This window comes from Ixodes scapularis, unplaced genomic scaffold, assembly GCF_016920785.2.
Source record: "Ixodes scapularis isolate PalLabHiFi unplaced genomic scaffold, ASM1692078v2 PGA_scaffold0__279_contigs__length_252992795, whole genome shotgun sequence".
Classification (NCBI taxonomy): Eukaryota; Metazoa; Arthropoda; class Arachnida; order Ixodida; family Ixodidae; genus Ixodes; species Ixodes scapularis.
This window is the reverse complement of record NW_024609835.1, coordinates 173,811,667-173,831,675: the sequence shown is the minus strand read 5'-3', so window position 1 is coordinate 173,831,675 and position 20,009 is coordinate 173,811,667. Positions and strand designations below refer to the sequence as shown.

At 45.2% G+C, this 20,009-nt stretch overlaps 1 protein-coding gene across 1 annotated transcript; it reads right to left on the bottom strand.

The window, feature by feature from the left end:
- Positions 1 to 4,886: 4,886 nt before the first annotated feature.
- LOC120838400 (acetylcholinesterase-1-like) lies at positions 4,887 to 13,899 on the bottom strand. The gene is made up of 3 exons (XM_040208315.1): positions 13,832 to 13,899; positions 6,817 to 8,005; positions 4,887 to 5,022 (listed from the first exon to the last, which is right to left on the bottom strand). The coding sequence occupies exons 1-3, from the start codon at positions 13,884 to 13,886 to the stop codon at positions 4,887 to 4,889; spliced, it is 1,380 nt and encodes a 459-aa protein (XP_040064249.1). The 5' UTR covers positions 13,887 to 13,899.
- Between the last annotated feature and the right edge of the window lie 6,110 nt (positions 13,900 to 20,009).

The window sequence follows — 20,009 nt, the reverse complement described above, 5'->3', positions numbered from 1 at the left end:
GAAGACAAGTTTCTAGCGATTGCGCCAGGTGAGGGAAAAAGGCCCGTGAGCATCCTTTACGACGAACACGCAGAGGAGCTCTCGTTCCCACAGATCTATCTCGGTGAGCCGCGCCGAGTAGATGCCAGCGCAAAACCGACAGTCTTCACACACGCCATGAGTGAGATCCGCAGATCAGACCGTCGAGGGGCCATCCCGCAGCACGTACTGTACATGGCCATGAAAGTCTTTAGGCACCGAGTAGCCGGTGACATGTGTGTGGCCTTCCGTAACATAAAGGCACTGGAAACACTAACGAAGCAACAGTTGCTCGACAAGGATTTTGTGCAGCAAGCGGTCGAGCACGACATGGCTTTCATGCATGGTATACCCAACACCGTGCAGTACTGGACAAAACGCAAGAAAGACCTCTTTGCTATGATACGGCAGTTGGGTAAGCCGACCACGTTCCTCACTCTTTCTGCCTCGGAAATGCACTGGCCCGACCTTTTGCAGTTGCTTCAACGCCTTCGGTTGAAGCCCGGCGAGATCGAAGTACCACTGGAGCAAATGAACAGCATTTATCGAGCTCAGCTAGTAAATGACGATCCCGTGGTCTGTGCCATATATTTCGACCGATTGGTGCGTGTCATTCTCAACATTCTCCGCAACACCCGTGTATCGCCTTTTAGGCCGTACATAGTCGTCGATTACTTTAAGCGGATCGAATTTCAGCACCGCGGGTCGGCACACGCTCACATTCTCCTTTGGCTTCATAACGCGCCCAACGAGGAGCTCTCGATGCTCATGCCCCAGACTCTTGAAATAGCCAACGTTCTGCTTTCCATCGACAACGGATGCTTGAAGCGGGAGCGGACTCAGGTGCACCAACACACGCATACCTGCTACAAGCACAACACCACCAGATGCCGCTTTAACGCGCCTTTTATGCCCATCGATGAATGTATGGTCGTAGTGCCTTTCCCCACTGTGGACAATGAAGCGCAGAAGAAAATCGAGAGCCTCCTAAACAAGTACGAGGCCATGCATCAGGCCCTGGAAACGACAAATTATGACTCCATGGAGCAGTTTTGGGAACATCACGGTGTCGCGGACAAGGCGGAGTACATTTCTGTTCTCCGAGCAGGCACTCCTCGTGCCACCATCATGCTACCCCGTACTGTGCAGCAAAAGTGGGTGAATTACTTTAACCCATGGGTTGCATCAATTCTCGATTCTAACATGGATCTTCAGATCGTCCTCGACACGTACGCGTGTGCTGCCTACGTGGTGGAATATGTAAACAAGGCCAACCGAGGTATGTCGAACCTCAATCGAGCAGTGCAAGAAATTGTCAAGGAGAAGGGGGATATGGCCTATTCTCAGGCACTGAGACATCTAGGTGTGAAAATGTTGAATGCCATTGAACTGTCCGCATAGGAGGCCGCATGGTGTTTGCTCAACCAGGATATGTCGGAGGCGAGTCGCAAAGTTGTCTTCGTGAACACTGCATGGCCCGAGGAGAGGACGCGCATTCGGAAGTCTAACGCTCAGATGGCGCAGGAAGGCTTAGTAGAATCAAGCACTGATGTATGGAAACGGACGATGATCGAGCGCTACGAAGACCGCATTCCCGAATTGGAACCTGTTACTCTAGCAGAGTTCGCTACCGAGTACAACATACATACCTACAGAAAGAGAAATCAGCGACGGATACTTCGCTACCGCGGTTACTCCGTAGACGATTCAGTCAACTTCAAGCGAGAACATGTCCTGCTTTTCTATCCATTCCGCAAAGAAGTTGACATCTTAGACCAAAACTGTTTCGAGCGTCTGTATGAGCAAAACATCGACGTCATTCTACAGAACAAGGCACGGTACCACAGTGACGTAGACATTGAGCAAATTCGTGCCGTTTGTAATTCCATGCTCCAGTCAAATGACGGGGAACATTGTGCCACTTCTGAGCTCCCAGATGTGAGACTGCACCCGATGGCCATGGAAAACGACGACTCCGATCTCCTAGACATCGGTATGGTCCAATCCAATGCCCCGTTTAAGCAGTGCCCCGCCGTGTGCACGCGCCAAGACGTCATGAGCAGAGATCAGTACCTGGACACAATGCGGAAGACGAATGAGGAGCAGTACGAGATCGTCCGAGAAGTCGTGCAGACTCACTATACCGGACTCTCCGCCACTACAAATCTTCTTCACGGGAGTGGCTGGATGTGGGAAGACATTTGTACTGCGTCTCATCATGGACGTCTACAACAGATATTGCAACCCTGCTGGTTCAGATAATGTAAACGCCTATGTTGCCTGTGCTACAACTGGAAAAGCGGCGGTCGCGCTTGGTGGAATAACTGTACATGCAGCGTTCAGACTTACCATAAATAGGGATGGCGGACTCCGGGACAACGAGTTGAACACGTTCCGCTATGCGTTCAGGAACGTCAGGTGCGTGATTATCGATGAGGTTAGCATGATGTCCACCGACATCCTTCAGAAAGTGGACTCGCGACTCCGCATCATCACTTGCAAATACCTAGAGCCTTTCGGCGGGTTAGGACATCATCCTCTGCGGAGACCTGCGCCAGCTTCCCCCCGTTCGTGCCGCCGAGGTTTTCAAGCGCGTCAAGACGAACAGTGTGTTCAACACGGAAATCGCATGGCACCATTTGTCATACTTTGTCCTCACGAAGGTCGTAAGGCAAAGCGATCTCAGGTTTTCCACCATACTTACCAAAATTGGAGACGGTGCAGAATTGGATTCCGAAGAAATTGCATTGATCCAGAGTCGGTTCGTCACGCAACAACAAGCAGAAACGTGTTGTCCCGGTGGCATCCGCTTGTACTACTCCAACAAGGAATCGGACTACTACAATACGAACACGGCCATTGCAACCGAAGATAATTGTGTGGCATGTCCGGCACGGGACACAATCGTTGGATTCAGGTCTATGCAGGAGAAGACAGAGGCAATGCGCAAGGCCGAAACGCTGCCCAAGGCCGAACTCGGAAACCTGCCAGCTAATATAATGCTATGCATTGGAAAACCATATATGCTCACACTCAATGTCGATATTTCCGATGGTCTGGTCAATGGCTCTGTTGGAATACTGCAGTACATACAATACGACACGCTCCGAGAGCCGGAACGCATCTGGTTGCATTTCGGTGAGCTTGGTTCCAAAATTGCGATTGGAACCGTGGCGGCCGCAAAATCCCGGCAGTTACGGGCACTCGACAGAAATATTCAGCAAATTTGGACACCTATCGAAAGACGCACAGTCACTTGCGTCATTGATAAGAAGTCAAGGATATCCCTGAGGAGATGCCAGCTACCCGTTGTGCAAGCAAGTGCTATCACCATTCACAAATCACAGGGAGGCACGTATGAAAACGTGGTGTACTCGTATGCCAAGAGTCATCCACAGAAATTGGTATACGTGGCACTGAGTCGTGCTACACACATCAACGGGCTCTACCTCACCAATGTGGACAATGACTTTACGTTCTACCACGGCAAGCCCAATCCCGACAAGGTACTACTTGATGAGTTTCGTCGGCTGCAGTCACACAAACTCCAAACTGTCACTGCTAAGTGCTACGCAATGATTAAGCAACCGCACTTATTCTCGGTCGCCGCACTTAATGTTCGCTCTCTGCCGGCGCATTCCAAGGACGTGCACCACGACCCCATCCTACGCCATGCATCTGTACTTTGCCTCTCGGAAACGTGAATGGATCCAAAACAGGCCGTAGAAATCATGGACTACCAGTACTGCTGCGGCGTCAGTAGAGAGCACAACAGAGCGGCAGGGGTGGCCATCTACGTGCGTAAGGGTCTTTCTGCCGTACCCATCGAGATATTTGGAACGTCAGACGAAGTTGGAGAACTTTGTGGCGCCAAGTTCGACAACGGCTTGGCAGTGGTGGCTCTGTATATCTCGCCTACAGCACTCACCAAAGATATCGTGCATTTTCTGCGACTTGCGTTAAGCACACGTGGGTCCACACCCATGTTAGTAGTGGGGGACTTTAATGCAGACTTAAAGAAGAATAAGAACTTCATACCACTTATGCAGGAAAACCTCCCATTTCTCTCCCTCGTAACAGCTCACACCGCTGTGACGACCTCTCGAAACACGTGCATAGACCTCGTCTTTCAAAATCAGCCTTTGGTCCATCACCTGGAACACATATCCTGTCACTTCTCAGATCACAAGGCTTCCTTCATAACAATCAAGGACTGGGATAAGAGTGCTATTTAAAGCACCAGTATAGGAGGAGCTTGCTCTAAATTTGTATATATTGTGGGGATTTTGGACGCCGAGCTTTGGCGACGATATGGACTGCACGCTAGGAAGAAAGGAGGAGAAGAACGAAAGCTGGGAAATTGTTCCCTCCGACGGTCTTGCGTACCTTGAGAGGTGTTAGGCGGGCCACTCGGAGGAGCATTTACCAGCTTCGTTATCAGTTGGAGCGTGCAAGTCGTACAAGACGAAGAGGAGGAGGAGGAGGAGGAGAGGAGATGCCAGATACCTGTTGTGCAAGCAAGCGGTCTCATCAATCGTAAATCACATTGGAGCTTCCAGATCTGACAAATATATTCCCTTTCTCCGTACAAGCGGTGAGCAAAAATACCACAATATATTACATAGTTCAGTACGGTATATCGCAAAATCGAAATACCTGAAAAGAGGAGGAGGAGCACAAGAGGAGGAGAAGGGCACGACGAGAGAGTACGGATGAGGAGGAGGGGCATACCCTCCCCTCCGTTCCCTCCCCCCCCCCCCCCCCTTACTTGGAGCACATTTGGAACTTAGGGAATGTCATAGCTCGGGGCCTCTTCCTTCCTTTGCTACTGGAACTACACACTCTAAGTATCTAGAGCTTGAATATTTTCATTCGAATTTAACATGGCCGACAGCATTGTTAAGATGTTCGACGAAAACATTGTAAACGACATTAACACAGCTCAAACCGGCTTCGCTACATTTATTGTAGGTGTGTTCCAAGCATGTGACGACTTTCATGACCCTGTTTCATCATCAAGTATTGAAGTTCATCTTGTGTCAGATCTAAACAAATTACAACACCATGTTTGGGGTAAGTCCCTTATCAAGTTTAAGATGGTGTGCCTGCCTGTAGCTTCTCTAAAGTGTCTTTTTTTACGCTTGTTTCACTTATTATAAGTGTTTTTTTTTTATATTATACTCCGCCGAGTGCCCCTCTTCCAGTGTCCATCCCACTTTTAGTCTGGTGATCACGTCACCTTGAAACCCTTGTAAGCTTAGAAGTGAAAACGTTTTGCTGCTCACGCACAGCAGACAAAAAAAAAAGGTAGGCAGCATTTTAACTTCTAACTGTCTAAGTATGGATGTCAAGCATAACCCCTGGGAAGATTTGCCCACTGCTTAACTACATGCTTTTTTTTTCATGTCCTGGTTGGCTGCTACACTGGAGAGGCTGCTGAACATCGTACCACGGCGGCTGATCATGGCGTTTTAGTTAAATTAATAATGGGGTTTTCATCCAGGACGTAAATTGGAAACTCGCGGAGCAAACTTTAAGGTACATTGGTATAATAATTGCGTACGTTGGCTTTGTACGTTATTAGCGTAAACCTTGGCTGGATATGCAACGCAGTTTCCAATATACACCACGGTTTTTCCCCAATCAATAAAATTTCAACCCTCCAAAATATTTGTCCTGACTCTATATTTCAGAGCGCAGCTCTTACGCGACCCTTTCCGGCTTGAGCGGCAAGGAGGAAAGCAGTACGAAGGTGGAGGAGGGGGGGAGGAGAGACGAGGAGGCGGAGGCGAGGGGAGGGGAGGAGCTTGAAGGACGAGGAGGTGGTAAAGGAGAGGGAGGGGAGCAGGAGGGGAGGAGGACTAGCAGGCATGATCACGAGGGAGAGGAGGAATATACCCTCCACTCCTCCTCCTCAAGAGCTGCGCTCCAATTCGGCGTTACAGGAAGTTGTAAACGGCTTTCACTTTTTTCCTTCTAAATTCCAAGAAATCTTAGTTCTTAACAATCACACAGTTGACGAGGATAGCAGCGTGTACTAGATAATGCGCAAAAAAAAGCAAAATAAAATATATATTCAAACGCCGCCCAGCATCTGATGAATAATTTTCAGCCTGGGTGCTGAATCTGATATCAAATGAGTTATAACAAAACAATACTGCTGACATCACGCAAAGAAAAACGATTATGATATTATTTATGCCAAAGCAGTTTACAGCTGCTAGAAATTAACTTCAAAGCAACTTAAGAAAGATGTTTGGATCTTATTGTTGGCAACTTAGTTGGTATGCATGAGTTAGTGGAGCACCAAGATTAAAACAATCCTCATCGCCATAATAATGTGAGTCGTGAAGCCGCGATCGGTCATTTTAAGTTATACGCTACCAACGGCACCGAATTATGCGCTAATGTCACAAAACCAGACCGTTTTTGCCACTAATTGAGTTTCTTATTTGGTTAACTCCTCGACGTAGCTTTTCTTCGGTTTGCTAAAGCTCAGCAAGCCCAAGCTTATTAACTTTTTAGCCGAAATACAACGTTCCCAACTATATAACGAGTATATCTTCGCTTACGCTTGTCATAATATAGGCACAATGTAATATAATTATTTATTAATAAAACCACCACCGGAAATTAAGGTACTAAATTTTATAGCAAAAAACGTGCTTAATTTTATTCTATTTTAAAACTGAAGACACATATACCGCAAAAAATAAATGTTCGCATTACCTTAGTCGGTGTTAAGAAGTATCAAAACGACAGTTGCGTGATATTTGTGAGCGTTTTTGTAGTGCTCACCTTTTCTTCGCAAAACCGCTCCATATACGCATGATTGTGCGGCTGATGTCGCTGTCGGGAGCGCAACCGCCCTCTTCAAAAGAAGTTCCGAAAACGTAGGGTATATCATCCGTGTGCGCTGTCTTCAACCAGGCTTCTCTCTCTATGCATTGGGGCACTTGACTGATCCTGTAGTAGTAGACACCCGCACCCGCGCTCTTCAATGCCGTCGCATTCGCCAACTTTAACGCAGTCCGCACGGTACTACAAACAACATGACCGTCTCCTCGTGCATCCACCAATGCTTGCTTCAATGCATCGTAATCAAAGTCCCTCAGATGCCCCATGTACTCATCCTGTACTTTCTTCAGCGAAGTAAGATTCAACGAGGGAAACGTCTTACCGAAGAAGTACGTCATTTCGACCTTATTTATTTTCCTCGAGGACTGTGACGCAGAAAATGTATCTCGAAAGTATTGAGAGATGTAAGAGGCACCCTCGCTCTCGACCTGCCCAATTAGAACGTCCTTGTCGCCTGGGAACGTCGCCAGTCGTGGTTCCACCGGCATAAACGCGTCGCCGAATATTGGCTGGAAAAAAGTATTCTTGCCATCGATTAACAATCTTTCTGTAACGCTTAGTTCACTGGCATTGGTTGCCCTAATGCAGCTAACCGTTTCAGCGCTTAACTCCCAAGTTGAATTGGCACCGCCGGAGCAGCCAAGAAATTTGGCGAGCTTATGAGCTCTGCCAAGCATATCCGAGCCCTTCCCCACTAGGTCTCTCCGATCGACTCCTCCGCTTTGAACGATGGCCCTGTGTATCATAGACTGGGTCATGGGTGACAGCAGATGGAACACGACGCTCCAGGCTCCTGAACTTTCTCCAAACAGTGTGATCGAGTCTGGATTCCCATTGAAGCGATCGACGTTGTCTGTGACCCACGTGAGCGCCAGTGCTTGGTCGTAGAGCCCCTGGTTGCCGGGTACGTCTTCACTTCCACCGTATAAAAATCCGAAGGCGCCGAGCCTGTAGTTAATCGTGACGACGACGACACCTCCGTAAGCAGACAAGACTGCGCCGTCGGGCGCTGAGCCAGTGAGAAGAGTTCCTCCAAATAGATAGACCATGACATTTAGCTTTTCCGACAAGTCCCGTCTTGGTGTCCAGATGTTGAGGAAAAGGCAGTCTTCGCTAATTCCAGAAGTTGCTAAAGAAAGAAAAAAATAACTGTAACCAACGTGAGCAGAGCAATAGCTTGCTGCAGTTCAATAAATGCAGTTCAAGCTGTTTCAGCAATATCCTTCGCTATCAGCACTTCGGCAGAGCGAACGTCAGAGTTTAGGCGAGTAGACAGGAGGACACCATCAGTCATGGCGAACAGAGAACATTGTGGGAGAGGTTTCTCCTGCTTTTCTTAACTTGACACAGACAATAAATTTAAAACTATGCTCTTTTTACCTCACTTTGCATGTTCACTTTATTACGTCATTCCCTAACGAGGTACTCAGTATAAATTTCTACTATCCGGATTGTGCAACTACAAACCTATCTGGAATTATTTCTGGAAACCTGAAATCCAGATAGAGTCCAAAACAATATCCAGTTCCAGGTTGTTGTTGGTGTTGCTGTTGTTTGCTGTTGTTGGTGTTGTTGTTGTTTGCTGTTGTTGGTGTTGTTGTTTGCTGTTGTTGGTGTTGCTGTTGTTGGTGTTGTCTGCTGTTGTTGGTGTTGTTGGCGTGGTTTGCTGCTGTTGGTGTTGTTTGGCTGTTGTTGGTGTTGTTTGTGTTTTTTGCTGTTGCTGGCGTTATTTGCTGTTGTTGGTGTTGCTGCTGTTGTTGGTGTTGTTTGCTGTTGTTGGTGTTTGCTGTGGTTTGCTGTTGTTGTTGCTGTTGTTGTTGTTGACAAAGAGAGAGAGAGAGAGAGGTGTTAGCGTTGACGTTTCGCCAAGTCGGCTGCCACGTACTCGGGTTAAGGGAAGGGGAAAATAAAGTTACTGTGATGACATAGCACAGTGAAACTATTGTTATGGTGATTGGAGACGCGATGTCAGTGCATTAGACTAAATCTAAAACAATAACTTTTCAGTTTTTGAAAGAACTCTGTTTTTCGTTCGCTCCTTTGTCGTGTGGAATGGAAACTACGAAGGGCAATAAAAAGTGCATAGTATTTTAGTCCGACCACCTCATTGAGTAATTTGCAATTTTTCAAATTTTGTGTCTCTTTTAAAGATTAAAAGATACAGTTTATCATAGCAGGGCTGGGCAGAGATACTCCAAAATGTATTCGGGAACACAAATACTGAGATGCATGTGCTTTAAGGGCCAAATAAAGATACTGGGATACATTTCCCTACCGAAAAATCCGGTATAACTTTTCACTATCCGGATTATGGAACCGGAAATTTGTTTCTGAAACCCGGAATCCAGATTGCAGACAAAAGAATGATTTCTAAAAACCTAAATTCCAGATAGAATCCGGATAAAATCCAGATAGATTTCCGGTTCCATAATCCAGATAGCGAAAAGTTATACCGGATTTTTCGGTAGGGTTGTCTTTTATGCAACGGGATATCTCTGAGATACTTCTGAAAAACGTCGAAAAAGTATTCTGGATTACAGATGCAGATACTTTTAGAAACACGCTTGTTGCAGAACGGTGCTACGTTAAGAGGGTGTAGTTCGTAGCGAATGCGAATGCTAGTTTTTGCTTGCTCTGCTTGAGTGGTGCCATTTTATGCACTACCCCCTACCAGAAACTCTCTATTTATCATTAACGCCGCTAAAAACATGTCCCCTCCGTTGAATCACACAGTTACAGAACGGTAAAGACTGTGTACCATGCTTGACAAAAGGCGTCTGCCCAATTTGAACCGTTTTATTTTTTTTATTTTTTTATTTGTTTGGCGGGTTTCTCCGCCCAGGGGCAGAGATGAAGGCGTGAAGCCTGACAGTCTCTTCCCCCCAACAGTTCAAAAGTAAACAGTGCAATGAATATAATCAGCAATTGGTATACTCAGTAAAAATTAAAAAAAGAAGGCACAATGAAACAGCTACTTCAACATTCAACATTGTGAATTTTAAAATAAAATAAAACAGCACAATAAAACAACTAGCAAAATCACATGTTACACAACAAGCATGATTCGAAGCGTATAACAAATGTAACGTCATATGACACAGAAGCATCATATAACCAATATAAACATTAAAAAAAAGATTTACACGAAAAAGAAAAAAAATTGAGAAGGTCACGGCATAAAATAGGGCTGATGGCCGCCGTTTAGTTTAGCAATGAACAATGATCAAATATATGTCAGGAGCCACATTTGTAGTCAAATATAAATACGTAATTAAAATAACAACTTGGCCTACATGTTACACAACTGAGAAGCTAATACCACTGCCCACGAGAAAGCTTCGGCACTGTTTCTTGAACGCATAAGACGTTTTATTATAATCTATTGTCATGTCTGTTCTGTTTAGCATCTTGATTATCTGATATGACAAAGCAGTGCGGCCATAATTGGTTCTTGTTGAAGGCATCCTTCGCTTTGGGTCTCGTAGTTGGTACGGACCTAAACTCGATTTTGGTGTGGAGTATAGTCTGTGTTTGTGAATCCATTGTAAGAGCTTAAAATAGTGTATTTGGTCTGCCTGAAGCATATTATATTTTATGAATAGTGGTTGGGTTCTCATGTTTCTAATATATCCTTTATAATTTTTGCTCATGTGAAGAATCCTCTTCTGCAAGGTGATAAGTTTGACATCGTTTGAATTGATCGTCGTTCCCGAAACTAAGATGCCGTAACTGATTGTAAAGTAGAACAAAGAATAGTATAACGCCTGTTTTAACCAAGTGGGCAGCAAGTTTCCTATTTTATATATACTTTCCGTAACACGAGATAATTCTCCTATTGCACCCTGCCGAGAGGGCGCATCTCAAACTGTCGTCTTATATACTTTGGAGACACCCATCGTGTCAGGGGATTCAACAGGACCGTCTACCTTTCATCCACTCAACTCTTTTACCGCGTTCGCTATCTTACAGGTTTTCCCGCTCATTTTAATCCAAGCGACGACCAATTTAATCCCGGCGTCGCTCAATTTAATCCAAGAGCCATACAATTTAATCCCGGGGTCAGTCAATTCAATCCACAATATATATATGCACTTATTGTGTTCAGTGGTCATGTTTCGCTTTAACATTTAGTAACTTAGAACAATTGTTTATACAATTAGAATTGTTGGGGGGCAATTGATAATTTGATCACTAATGTGATACTTTGAGTCACTAGTCCCACTGCTGACGAGGCTTGATTGATATGTTGGTTACTCTTTTTAGAGCGCAGCTCTTAGGCACCCGTTTCCGACCTGAGCGGCGTCGGCAAAGCCATCGCCGTCGGCGTAAACACGCGTTGCATGATCGGTGAATTCCCCACTAATTTTTTTAGAAAAATTTCCCCTCTAAATCTAACGGAAAATCTTCCCAGCTAAATGAAGCGGGAAATTTACCCCGATAAGTCTAGCGGAAAATAAACCCCGCTAAATCTAGCGGAAAATCTTCCCAGCCAGATTTAGCGGAAAATTTCCCCTACTAAATCTAGCAGAAAATATTTTCTGCTATATTTACTGCAAAATTTTCCCAGCTAGATTTAGCGGAAAATTTTTCCCGCTATAATAAGCGGAAAATTTTTCCCGCTATAATAAGCGGAAAAATTTCCGCACTAAATATAGCGGAAAATTTTCCCAGCTAGATTTAGAGAGGAAAATTTTCCGCTTAATCTAGCTGGGAAATTTTTCCGCTAGATTTAGCGGGTAAAATATTCCGCTAGATTTAAAGGAGAAAATTTTCTACTAGACTAAGCGGGGCAAATTTTCCGCTAAACCTAGCTGTGAAAATTTTCCGCTAGATTTAGCGGGCCAAACTTTCCGCTAAATCTAGCTGGGAAATTTTTCCCTAGATTTAGCGGGGAAAATTTTACGCTAAATTTAGTGGGGAAAATTTTGCGCTAGATTTAGCGGGGAAATTTTTCTGCTTAATCTAGCTGGGAAAATTTTCCGCTAGATTTAGTGGGGAGAATTTTCCGCTGAATCTAACTGGGAACATTTTCCGCTAGATTTAGCGGGGAAAATTTTCCGCTCTTGAGCGAGAAAGTTTCCCGCTAGATTTAGCGGGGACAATTTTTCCGCTAGACATAGCGGGGCAGATTTTCAGCTAAATCTAGCTGGGAAGATTTTCCGCTAAATTTAGCGAGGGAGATTTTCCGCTAAATACATCGGGGAATACTTTCTGCTATATTTAGCGAGGAAAATTTTCTGCTATATTTAGCAGGGAAAATTTTTCGTTAGACTTAGCGGGGCAAATGTTTCACTAAATCTAGTTGGAAAACATTTCCGCTAGATTTAGTGGGAAAATTTTCCCGCTAAATATAGCGTTAAATTTTCCGCTAGATTTAGCGGGGAAAGTTTTCCGCTAAAAAAAGCGGGGGTAATTTCCCGCTAGATTTAGCAGGGAAAACGTTCCGCTAGATATAGTGGAGAAACCTTTTCGCTCGATTTAGTGGGGAAAACTTTCCGCTAGATGTAGCGGGGAAATTTTTCCGCTAAATTTAGCGGGGGAATTTACACATCATGCACCTCATGGTTACGCCGACGGCGACGGCGACGCCGACGCCGTTCAAGTCGGAAACGGGTGCTTCAAAGCTGCGCTCTACAAAGAATAATTAACACACCAATTAAGCCTCGTCAATAGTGGGACTAGTAACTCAAAGTAATCCCATTAGTAATCAAATTATCAATTGCCCTCCAAAACTAATTGTATAAACAATTGTTCTAAATTACCAAATGTGTAAGGGAAACACGACCACTGAACACAATAAGTGCACATATGTATTGTGGAATAAATTGACTGACCCCAGGATTAAATTGTTTGGCGCTTGTATTAAATTGTATGGCGCTTGGATTAAATTGAGTGACCCCGGGATTAAATTGGTCGTCGCTTGGATTAAAATGAGCGGGAAAACCTGTAGATTGGAAAGAGTGGAGGGCTTTTTTGAGAGGACCTGATTTTGTTATTCTTGCAAGTAACCTTCTTTAAAACACAACTTTTTTTTTTTTTTGCTGTTGGTGGCTGAGATGGATTATCTTATAGGGCAGGTTCATATTATAAATTCGGAAGCAACTTGCACTAAACCGATGCTTTTATCCTTTAAATATATCTTGAGAAAGGCAACAAATGTAACGATATACCTAAGCCTGGCAAAGTATCGCTATACAACCGATACATTGTAAATGTTTCTCACTACTAAAATACAAATACATTTTTTTAATGTATCACAATGCAGAGACACGGATATTCAAAAGTATCACTAAAATACTATCGCAATACTGCACAGCCCTATAATAGGTTAATTCATCTCAGAACAGTTCATACGGGGCACTTCATGCCAATGGACCTTTTCCGAGAAGCGTTCTGCGCACGCGCGAGCGTCCGATGCCAAGCGGCGTAAGTCGGAACGAAAAATCGAGGAAATTCGGAAGGAGGCTGAGGATAAGCAAGTAGTTCACGTAATCGCTGCATATATATAATTGTGTTACACAAAAAAAGAAAGTGAACGGAAAGAAAAACACGACGTTTGGGTGGACGCCACGGATGCCCATTTTTAAAGTCGCGTTGGGCACGCGCGACTGCTCAGTGAGCGAAGAAACTGGTAGCGTAGCGCAGGTAGGTCACTTCCTCGATTTTTAGTGCGTGCAGCCACCGCCTGGTGCCGTCGGTATGTGGAAAAGGTCCATTCCATTTATTTTAAGATGCATTTCGCGAACGCTTTCCTAATGTCTAGATCCATTTATGCTTGCACCGCATTTAAGAGCTCGGCATGCACGCATAATTTATCACTGACTCCAAGTAACACCAAAAGTTGAAGAATGGCACAAGTTTCAAACCCATACTCATTAGTTTTTAACAGAGTTGCCCTACATAAATGCACCTTTAGGATTACTCGTGTTAGGCTACTTTCGCATCTCCCACGTACCAGACTTCGGATCTTGAAATGGCAGCTTCCTTGCGTCAATGGCAGCAGTCTGCATGCAGGCCGGGGCCAGCCGCGTGGCGTCGAGCGTATTGTTCCAGGATTCCGCGGGCTCTGGCCTCCGAAACCGCCGCTGGCCCACGGGCGCCCTGCCGTACGGGATTCCCGTGAAGCAGTCCACGCCTCTGTCCCCCAGGAGGACCCGTCGACAGCCGCGAACGTTCCCCGTCGTCGTCGACACGATGGGTCCGCTAAAACAAACGGCGAGGGCCGACCATGGGACGGTCAGGAGTAAAGCAAGAATAATCCTCCAGAGCATCATTCCGATCGACAGCTTTAAACCACAGCGTATGATGTTGCTGCGAGCTGGTAGAAACATTTGTTTTTGCTTTCAGAGCTGGCAGAAACAGGGGCCTTTGAAACTGCAATGCTACGCTATAGCTGCGAGCTAAACGGCGTAGCAAAACGAAAACATTTCGATCGAGGACATCGTTAGCGATACGGAGTCCCATTTCTATGTGACGCACATGTGCGAGGTCAAAAGCACCGCAGCTGCGCGAAAAAAAAAAAAAAAAAACGCGGGGTACAGATGAACGTACCTCGCACATGCCTTACATTGAGTTGGGGTAACAATTTCTCGGATTGTGGGTGTATCGCCTGGAGGGATTCATAATTTAAGCGCCACTGCGCACAGGTAAATACTATTACGCAATAACGTGAGGGGTGTCAGGATGATGCCGTCACCCTCAAGGCAACACCTTGCTTCAAATGAGGGTGTCGCGCCTCACCCAAACCGAAAACCGGATCAAAACTGTTATTTTTGACCGAACGAATCCGATCGAAACCGAAATGAACTACTTGTTATTGAACCTGAACCGGAACAAAGCCACAATCTCATGAGGTGGTTACCTGTTCACTGGGAAACGTTTCCACTTAATAAAACCTGAGCAGAATTTTAGTTTCCGAGAGGGGCCGCGAGGTCAATATTAACATTAGGGGCGCTAGCGTCAGCGCCGCAGTGTTACCTAACTAAACGGCAGCAACTTGGAAACATCTGAATAAAGTAAAACCTAAAAAAAAAAAAAAAAAAAAAAACGTCACGTTGGTGTGCAGTCCGATTTGGTGTCGACGCCAGGGTGTACACCAAGAGGCTAAAGTGATATTTTTTATGTTTTGTTTTGTTGCTGCTGAACAATACACATCAAGGGAAAAAAAGACGAATGTCAAAAATTAACCGCGAACTTTTTCTCCAAATGCTAAAAATGCATGAAATGCAATATTTAAGACGTGATCGTTTCAATTTTTATAGAATACAGGAAAGGCCTAATTGCAAAAGCATTATCTGTCGGATTTTATTGGCATCTTTTATATTCCTAAACCACATTTCGCTGTAGCCGTATTGCAGCGAAATATTGCATCCTCATTTTAAAACCGGGATTAAATATCGCATTTTGGGGCTCTCTCAAACACCACGCAAAATCCTGAGGCAGCATGAGCAACAAAACGTATCGGTAGCCATATAAAAAGCTTAGACAAATATTTTATTTTATTCAATCTAAAAGTAGTATATTGGAGTGATGAAAACATTCAGTTATTTATTCGCATTTTTGTTTTAGTTGGACGCCACTGCATTACATATTTGCGATACAGTTTCGGTTTCAAACATATTCGTGTCTTCCCTCGTTTGGTAACCATCGTAACCATGCCCCTGGTCCCGCTTTGTATCGCATTCGTTGTGAAATGGGGTTGTGAAACCTGGTTCTAGATTAGAATTATAATAAAGCATAAAGTGAAGTATTAAAGAACTACAATTCCCCACCTAGAAATTATATCCCGAAATAATAGCCTCTCAGTTACGCAAACACAGAGCTCCAGACCACTTACCAAATTCTTCTTTCCTGTGAGCTTTTCTTAATATTTCTTCCGAGTTCGTAAACATGTGTCACCTCATATCTCATCACCCTGCGGGCTCGACGCCGCATGCGCGCAAATCTTTCGCCATTGAAGGCGCCTTGTCAAATTTGGGAGCTCGTAGACCTTCGCCTCTTCTGAGCACTTCCCAAACCCCGCTCAAGCACAAGCCCCCCCCCCCCCCCTCCTCTTCTGATGATGGCCTTTAAGCGCCGCAATACTCCCTTCTGCCTCTGTTTTGTCCGTGGGCCAGAAGCACCATCTTCCGGGCTTCTTGTGTCACGGGAGAAGCAGACAAACGCTCGCAGACGTCGTCTTGTCCGGCTCCATTCATCTCTCTGTCCCCTCTTTGCTCGCTCTAAACTTGTCGTCAGTCAGGCTCATGAGCTCATCCATGTCATATTTTTTTCTGGTTTTGACGAATTTTTATTTTCATTTAGTTTTTTTCGGCTCAGGAGAGACGGGTGTACGTCAGATAGGCCGAAGGCCCATTCCAGGTCCTGCAAACACCCGAACTAAAAAAAAAAGAGAGAGGGGGAGGTGTTTGGCAGCTTGGTCCCGACAACAGAAGGGCCAAGCTGCATCGAGACATGGTGTGTGAGCTAGCTCTGCATGCCTGACTTACATATTTTTGGAACTGTGCAAAGCTGGCCCATCTGGCACCAGACAGGGGTGAATAAGGGGCCCAAATACAGAGGAGAGTAATTGTTTAAGTATGTGGCCTTCGCCATCAACGGGCAATATAACGAATGCTCAAAAGATGTGTAATGAGAAGGCAGCCAAGCAAGCGCTGTCATCGGTTGAGATCGTAGAGAAAAACAAAAACATGTGGGTGTATTTGGATGGTAGAAAAACGCACGACGTGCGCAGAGAGCAGATGAACTTACACGCCACACACAAAACATTTTTGCTTCAGTGACAGCAGCCGACATTGCGCGTGAAAAAATATCTGAAGAAACATTAGCACAACCTTACCTTTCGCCAGATGAACATCTTTCCCTGGAGCTAGAAATATAAACACTACCTCAACAATCCCTTTTTTCCAACCTTTGTAATGTTCATTGGTGCTTGTGAGGCCACGTTCTTTTAGATTCCTACTTCAGAATGCTTCCGCTCCTCCTGCATGTCCTTGCCTTGGCCCGTGAGCAGCCGAGTCGTCCTCAAAGTTCAAATATTTGCATTAACTATTAGATAGAGATATTAAAAAAACTGTGCAAAAAAGGCGGGACACAAAGTAGAAGAAGGACACAGGACATACGCGGACTAACAACCAAAGCTTTAATAGAACTTCGACAGAGATAAGTGCTAATAAACAACGCGTTCTCTGTGGGCGTTGAAGAACTGTTTTACTTTGCACCACATGATGAACTTTTTGTCCCCGTCAAAGAACTGATTGAAGCATCGGGTACCGTTGCCTTCCAGAACACGTGTGGAATACAGACTGACCCCTTTTTGTAGGTGCTTTTTTGCTCCCTAAACTCCACCCTCGACTGCTCTAAAGACAAAGGTTCATTTGCAGATACGTGGTATTTGTATCGGGTCCAGTGTTGCACCTGTATTGTGCGAAATCTGCCTCGCGAAGTTCGACCACACCGTTTCACAGGTATTGACTGACGTACCTGTTGTTAAGATCTGTAGATATGTGAATGACTTTGTCGTATTCGTTAGCATACACCAACAAACTCGCCTGGACTCAGCCACTCAGCCTGTCCGACAAGTTTTTGAGCAATGCTCGAGGCACTTACGTTCCACGCTCGAGTTGCCGGCGGTCAAGCATTGAAGTTCTTGGGCTTACGTTTGCCCTTCAATGGCTCCGACCACATCCGTTAGATGTATTCGCCGGAAACCAAAAAGGCTATTTTATAATTTGAGTCGGCGCACTCTAAATCAGTAAAATGGGGTATCGCCAATTTATGCCTCCTCTCGGCTTTACAAAAGTCATGTGCCCTAGCCGTACGTGAGAGCTTCGACCGCCAGCTACATCACCTGGAACTTTCGGGTTTCCCTCCTTTTCTGGTGAGACGAGTGGCTGAACCCCCGCTTGTTTGGCCTTTTCTTAGTTGCAGTGTCAGAATTTTTCATCTTCTTAAGAAGATAAAAAATTCTGACACGGCAACAAGGAAAAGGCCAAACAAGTTCGAAGTGCTGCCCTATGTTCACAGGATCACGCACAATTTGAAACGTGTAGTAGCAAACTTCAACGTCGACGTTGTCTTCAAGGCCCCCTGCGAACTCTCCAAACTGTCTGCGATGTCAAGCAGGACCAAACCTAGGAACGGCCCTTGTAATACGAGGCATGCCAAGCAGTTTGTGCATTGTTTCAAGGAAGTCGTCTACGAGATCCCTCTAAGGTACGGAAGAGTCCACTTGGGTCAGACTGGTCGTTGTTCGAACAATAGGCTCCGTGAGGCACGCGGCCTCGCTCGGCAGTGGCCACGGCAGTGTCTTTCTCCGTCCTTTTTGCGCCGTTTTTTTAATATTTCGTTCAACCAACCAGCCCAGCGAGCCATCCTGTTAGCTAACGTAAGTAGTCCATGCCTTTTTAGATTAATCTGACAGTTTTTTAGGGAGTTTTGTTCTGGAAAAGGGCTGGAAAACACAACGCTTATCTCGCATTCTTTGAAAATTCTCGACTAATGAATACATGATGGAACTTGTATAAAGGAACCACAGGCTGTCTAAAAGACACTTACGCTACCGGTAAGCTGAAACACTGCGACAGCTGAGGTGCGACGTCGGAGCCACTACGGTGTCATTTCGGAGCAGATGGACTGAGTGAAGAGTAAAGGTGCGAGCGCTCACTATAAAGTCCACATAGGCAATTCGTATTAAACCAAGTAACATACCGGACGAAGATTCCATAGCGTTTTCAAACCAGTGAGGGTGTATTAAGGCTAAAGCATTTCGTGAAACAGTTAAAAAAGTTTATTGAACACAAACTAGGACTGCCTTATGGTAAGTGAAGAACACTTCGAAAATGGCGCTTCCAAGTTTCAATTTAGGGAACGACGAAACTGCATGTGTATGCACGAACCATTCCCTATCATTGGTCTGGCTGCCTGGACGTCCTATGCAATGTTATTGAACACCAACTGCTATCGCCTTGTGGTCATTAAAGAACATTTCCGAAATCGCGCACTCAAGTTTCAAGTGGGGAGCTCCATCCTATTTCATGCCCGTGGCTTCGCCGGGTTAACACCCACCTAGCTTTATTCTTTTTATGGCCCGAGAACCTTTCTGGCATAATTAGCAAAAATGCTTTGTTTTCATTGTTTCCAGTATCAGTAATCTCATGTTTATGTTCTATGTGCTGTCATGGAGACACGTGACGTCACAGTGTCACATGACGTCATAGCATCACGTGACTCACGTTGTCGCCTGACGTCGTTACATCGCACGGCGTCACTGTGCAATGTCGCTTGACATGACAGTGTCACGTCATGGTGCCACCTAACACCAAATAACAGGTAACGTGATGTGCGGTGAGACGTCAAAGTTTTGTCGAGCGGTGTGACGTCAATGTGGAATCTTTTAGCGCAGTGTCGAAAATGGCCCGCGTCGATATAGAGACGGTAGACAGCGCGAAACCAGCGAAGTGTTCCACTAAATGTTTCGCAGTAAAAAAAGACCAGCTCAAGTGTTGCAGGCAGCTCACTGTCGGGGGTATATGCTAGAACACGCGTCGGAGTTGCCCTAGCAGTACCCCCCCAAATAGACATTAAGATCTCCACAAGTGACATTGGTGCTAATGGTCACACCCTTGGACGTTGGAACGTGCTACATTGTTCACACCAAGACACAGTATGCAAGCTAATCCAACTGTTTGAGGTACACCCTACAGCATGTGTAGTAATCAACTACTTAGAAAACAATATATTGTTATGTCAAAACCAACACAGCTACCTAAAATCCTTGTGAAACACAGCTGTTGCGTTTTGCCCAGGATATTCTTTACTACCTTGATAAATAATCTTCCAACTTACACCATGTTTCTAGACTTCTCAAAATCAAATACAGGGTCCCTCGTCAGCGACACATTGCAAAACTAACCCATCTTAGAATTCATCTATCCATAATCAATTTGATCACGGAGTTCCTGAAGATTCGCTCCCACTACGCTCTCATTAACAATATGTTGTGTAAGTCCCCTGTAACCTCGGGTGTACAGGAGGGAACTGTAGTACCCTAGGCCCATTATTCAGGGAATTGTATTACCCTAGGCCCATTATTATTTTCAGCATACATTTATTTATTTATTTCTTCAAAATAC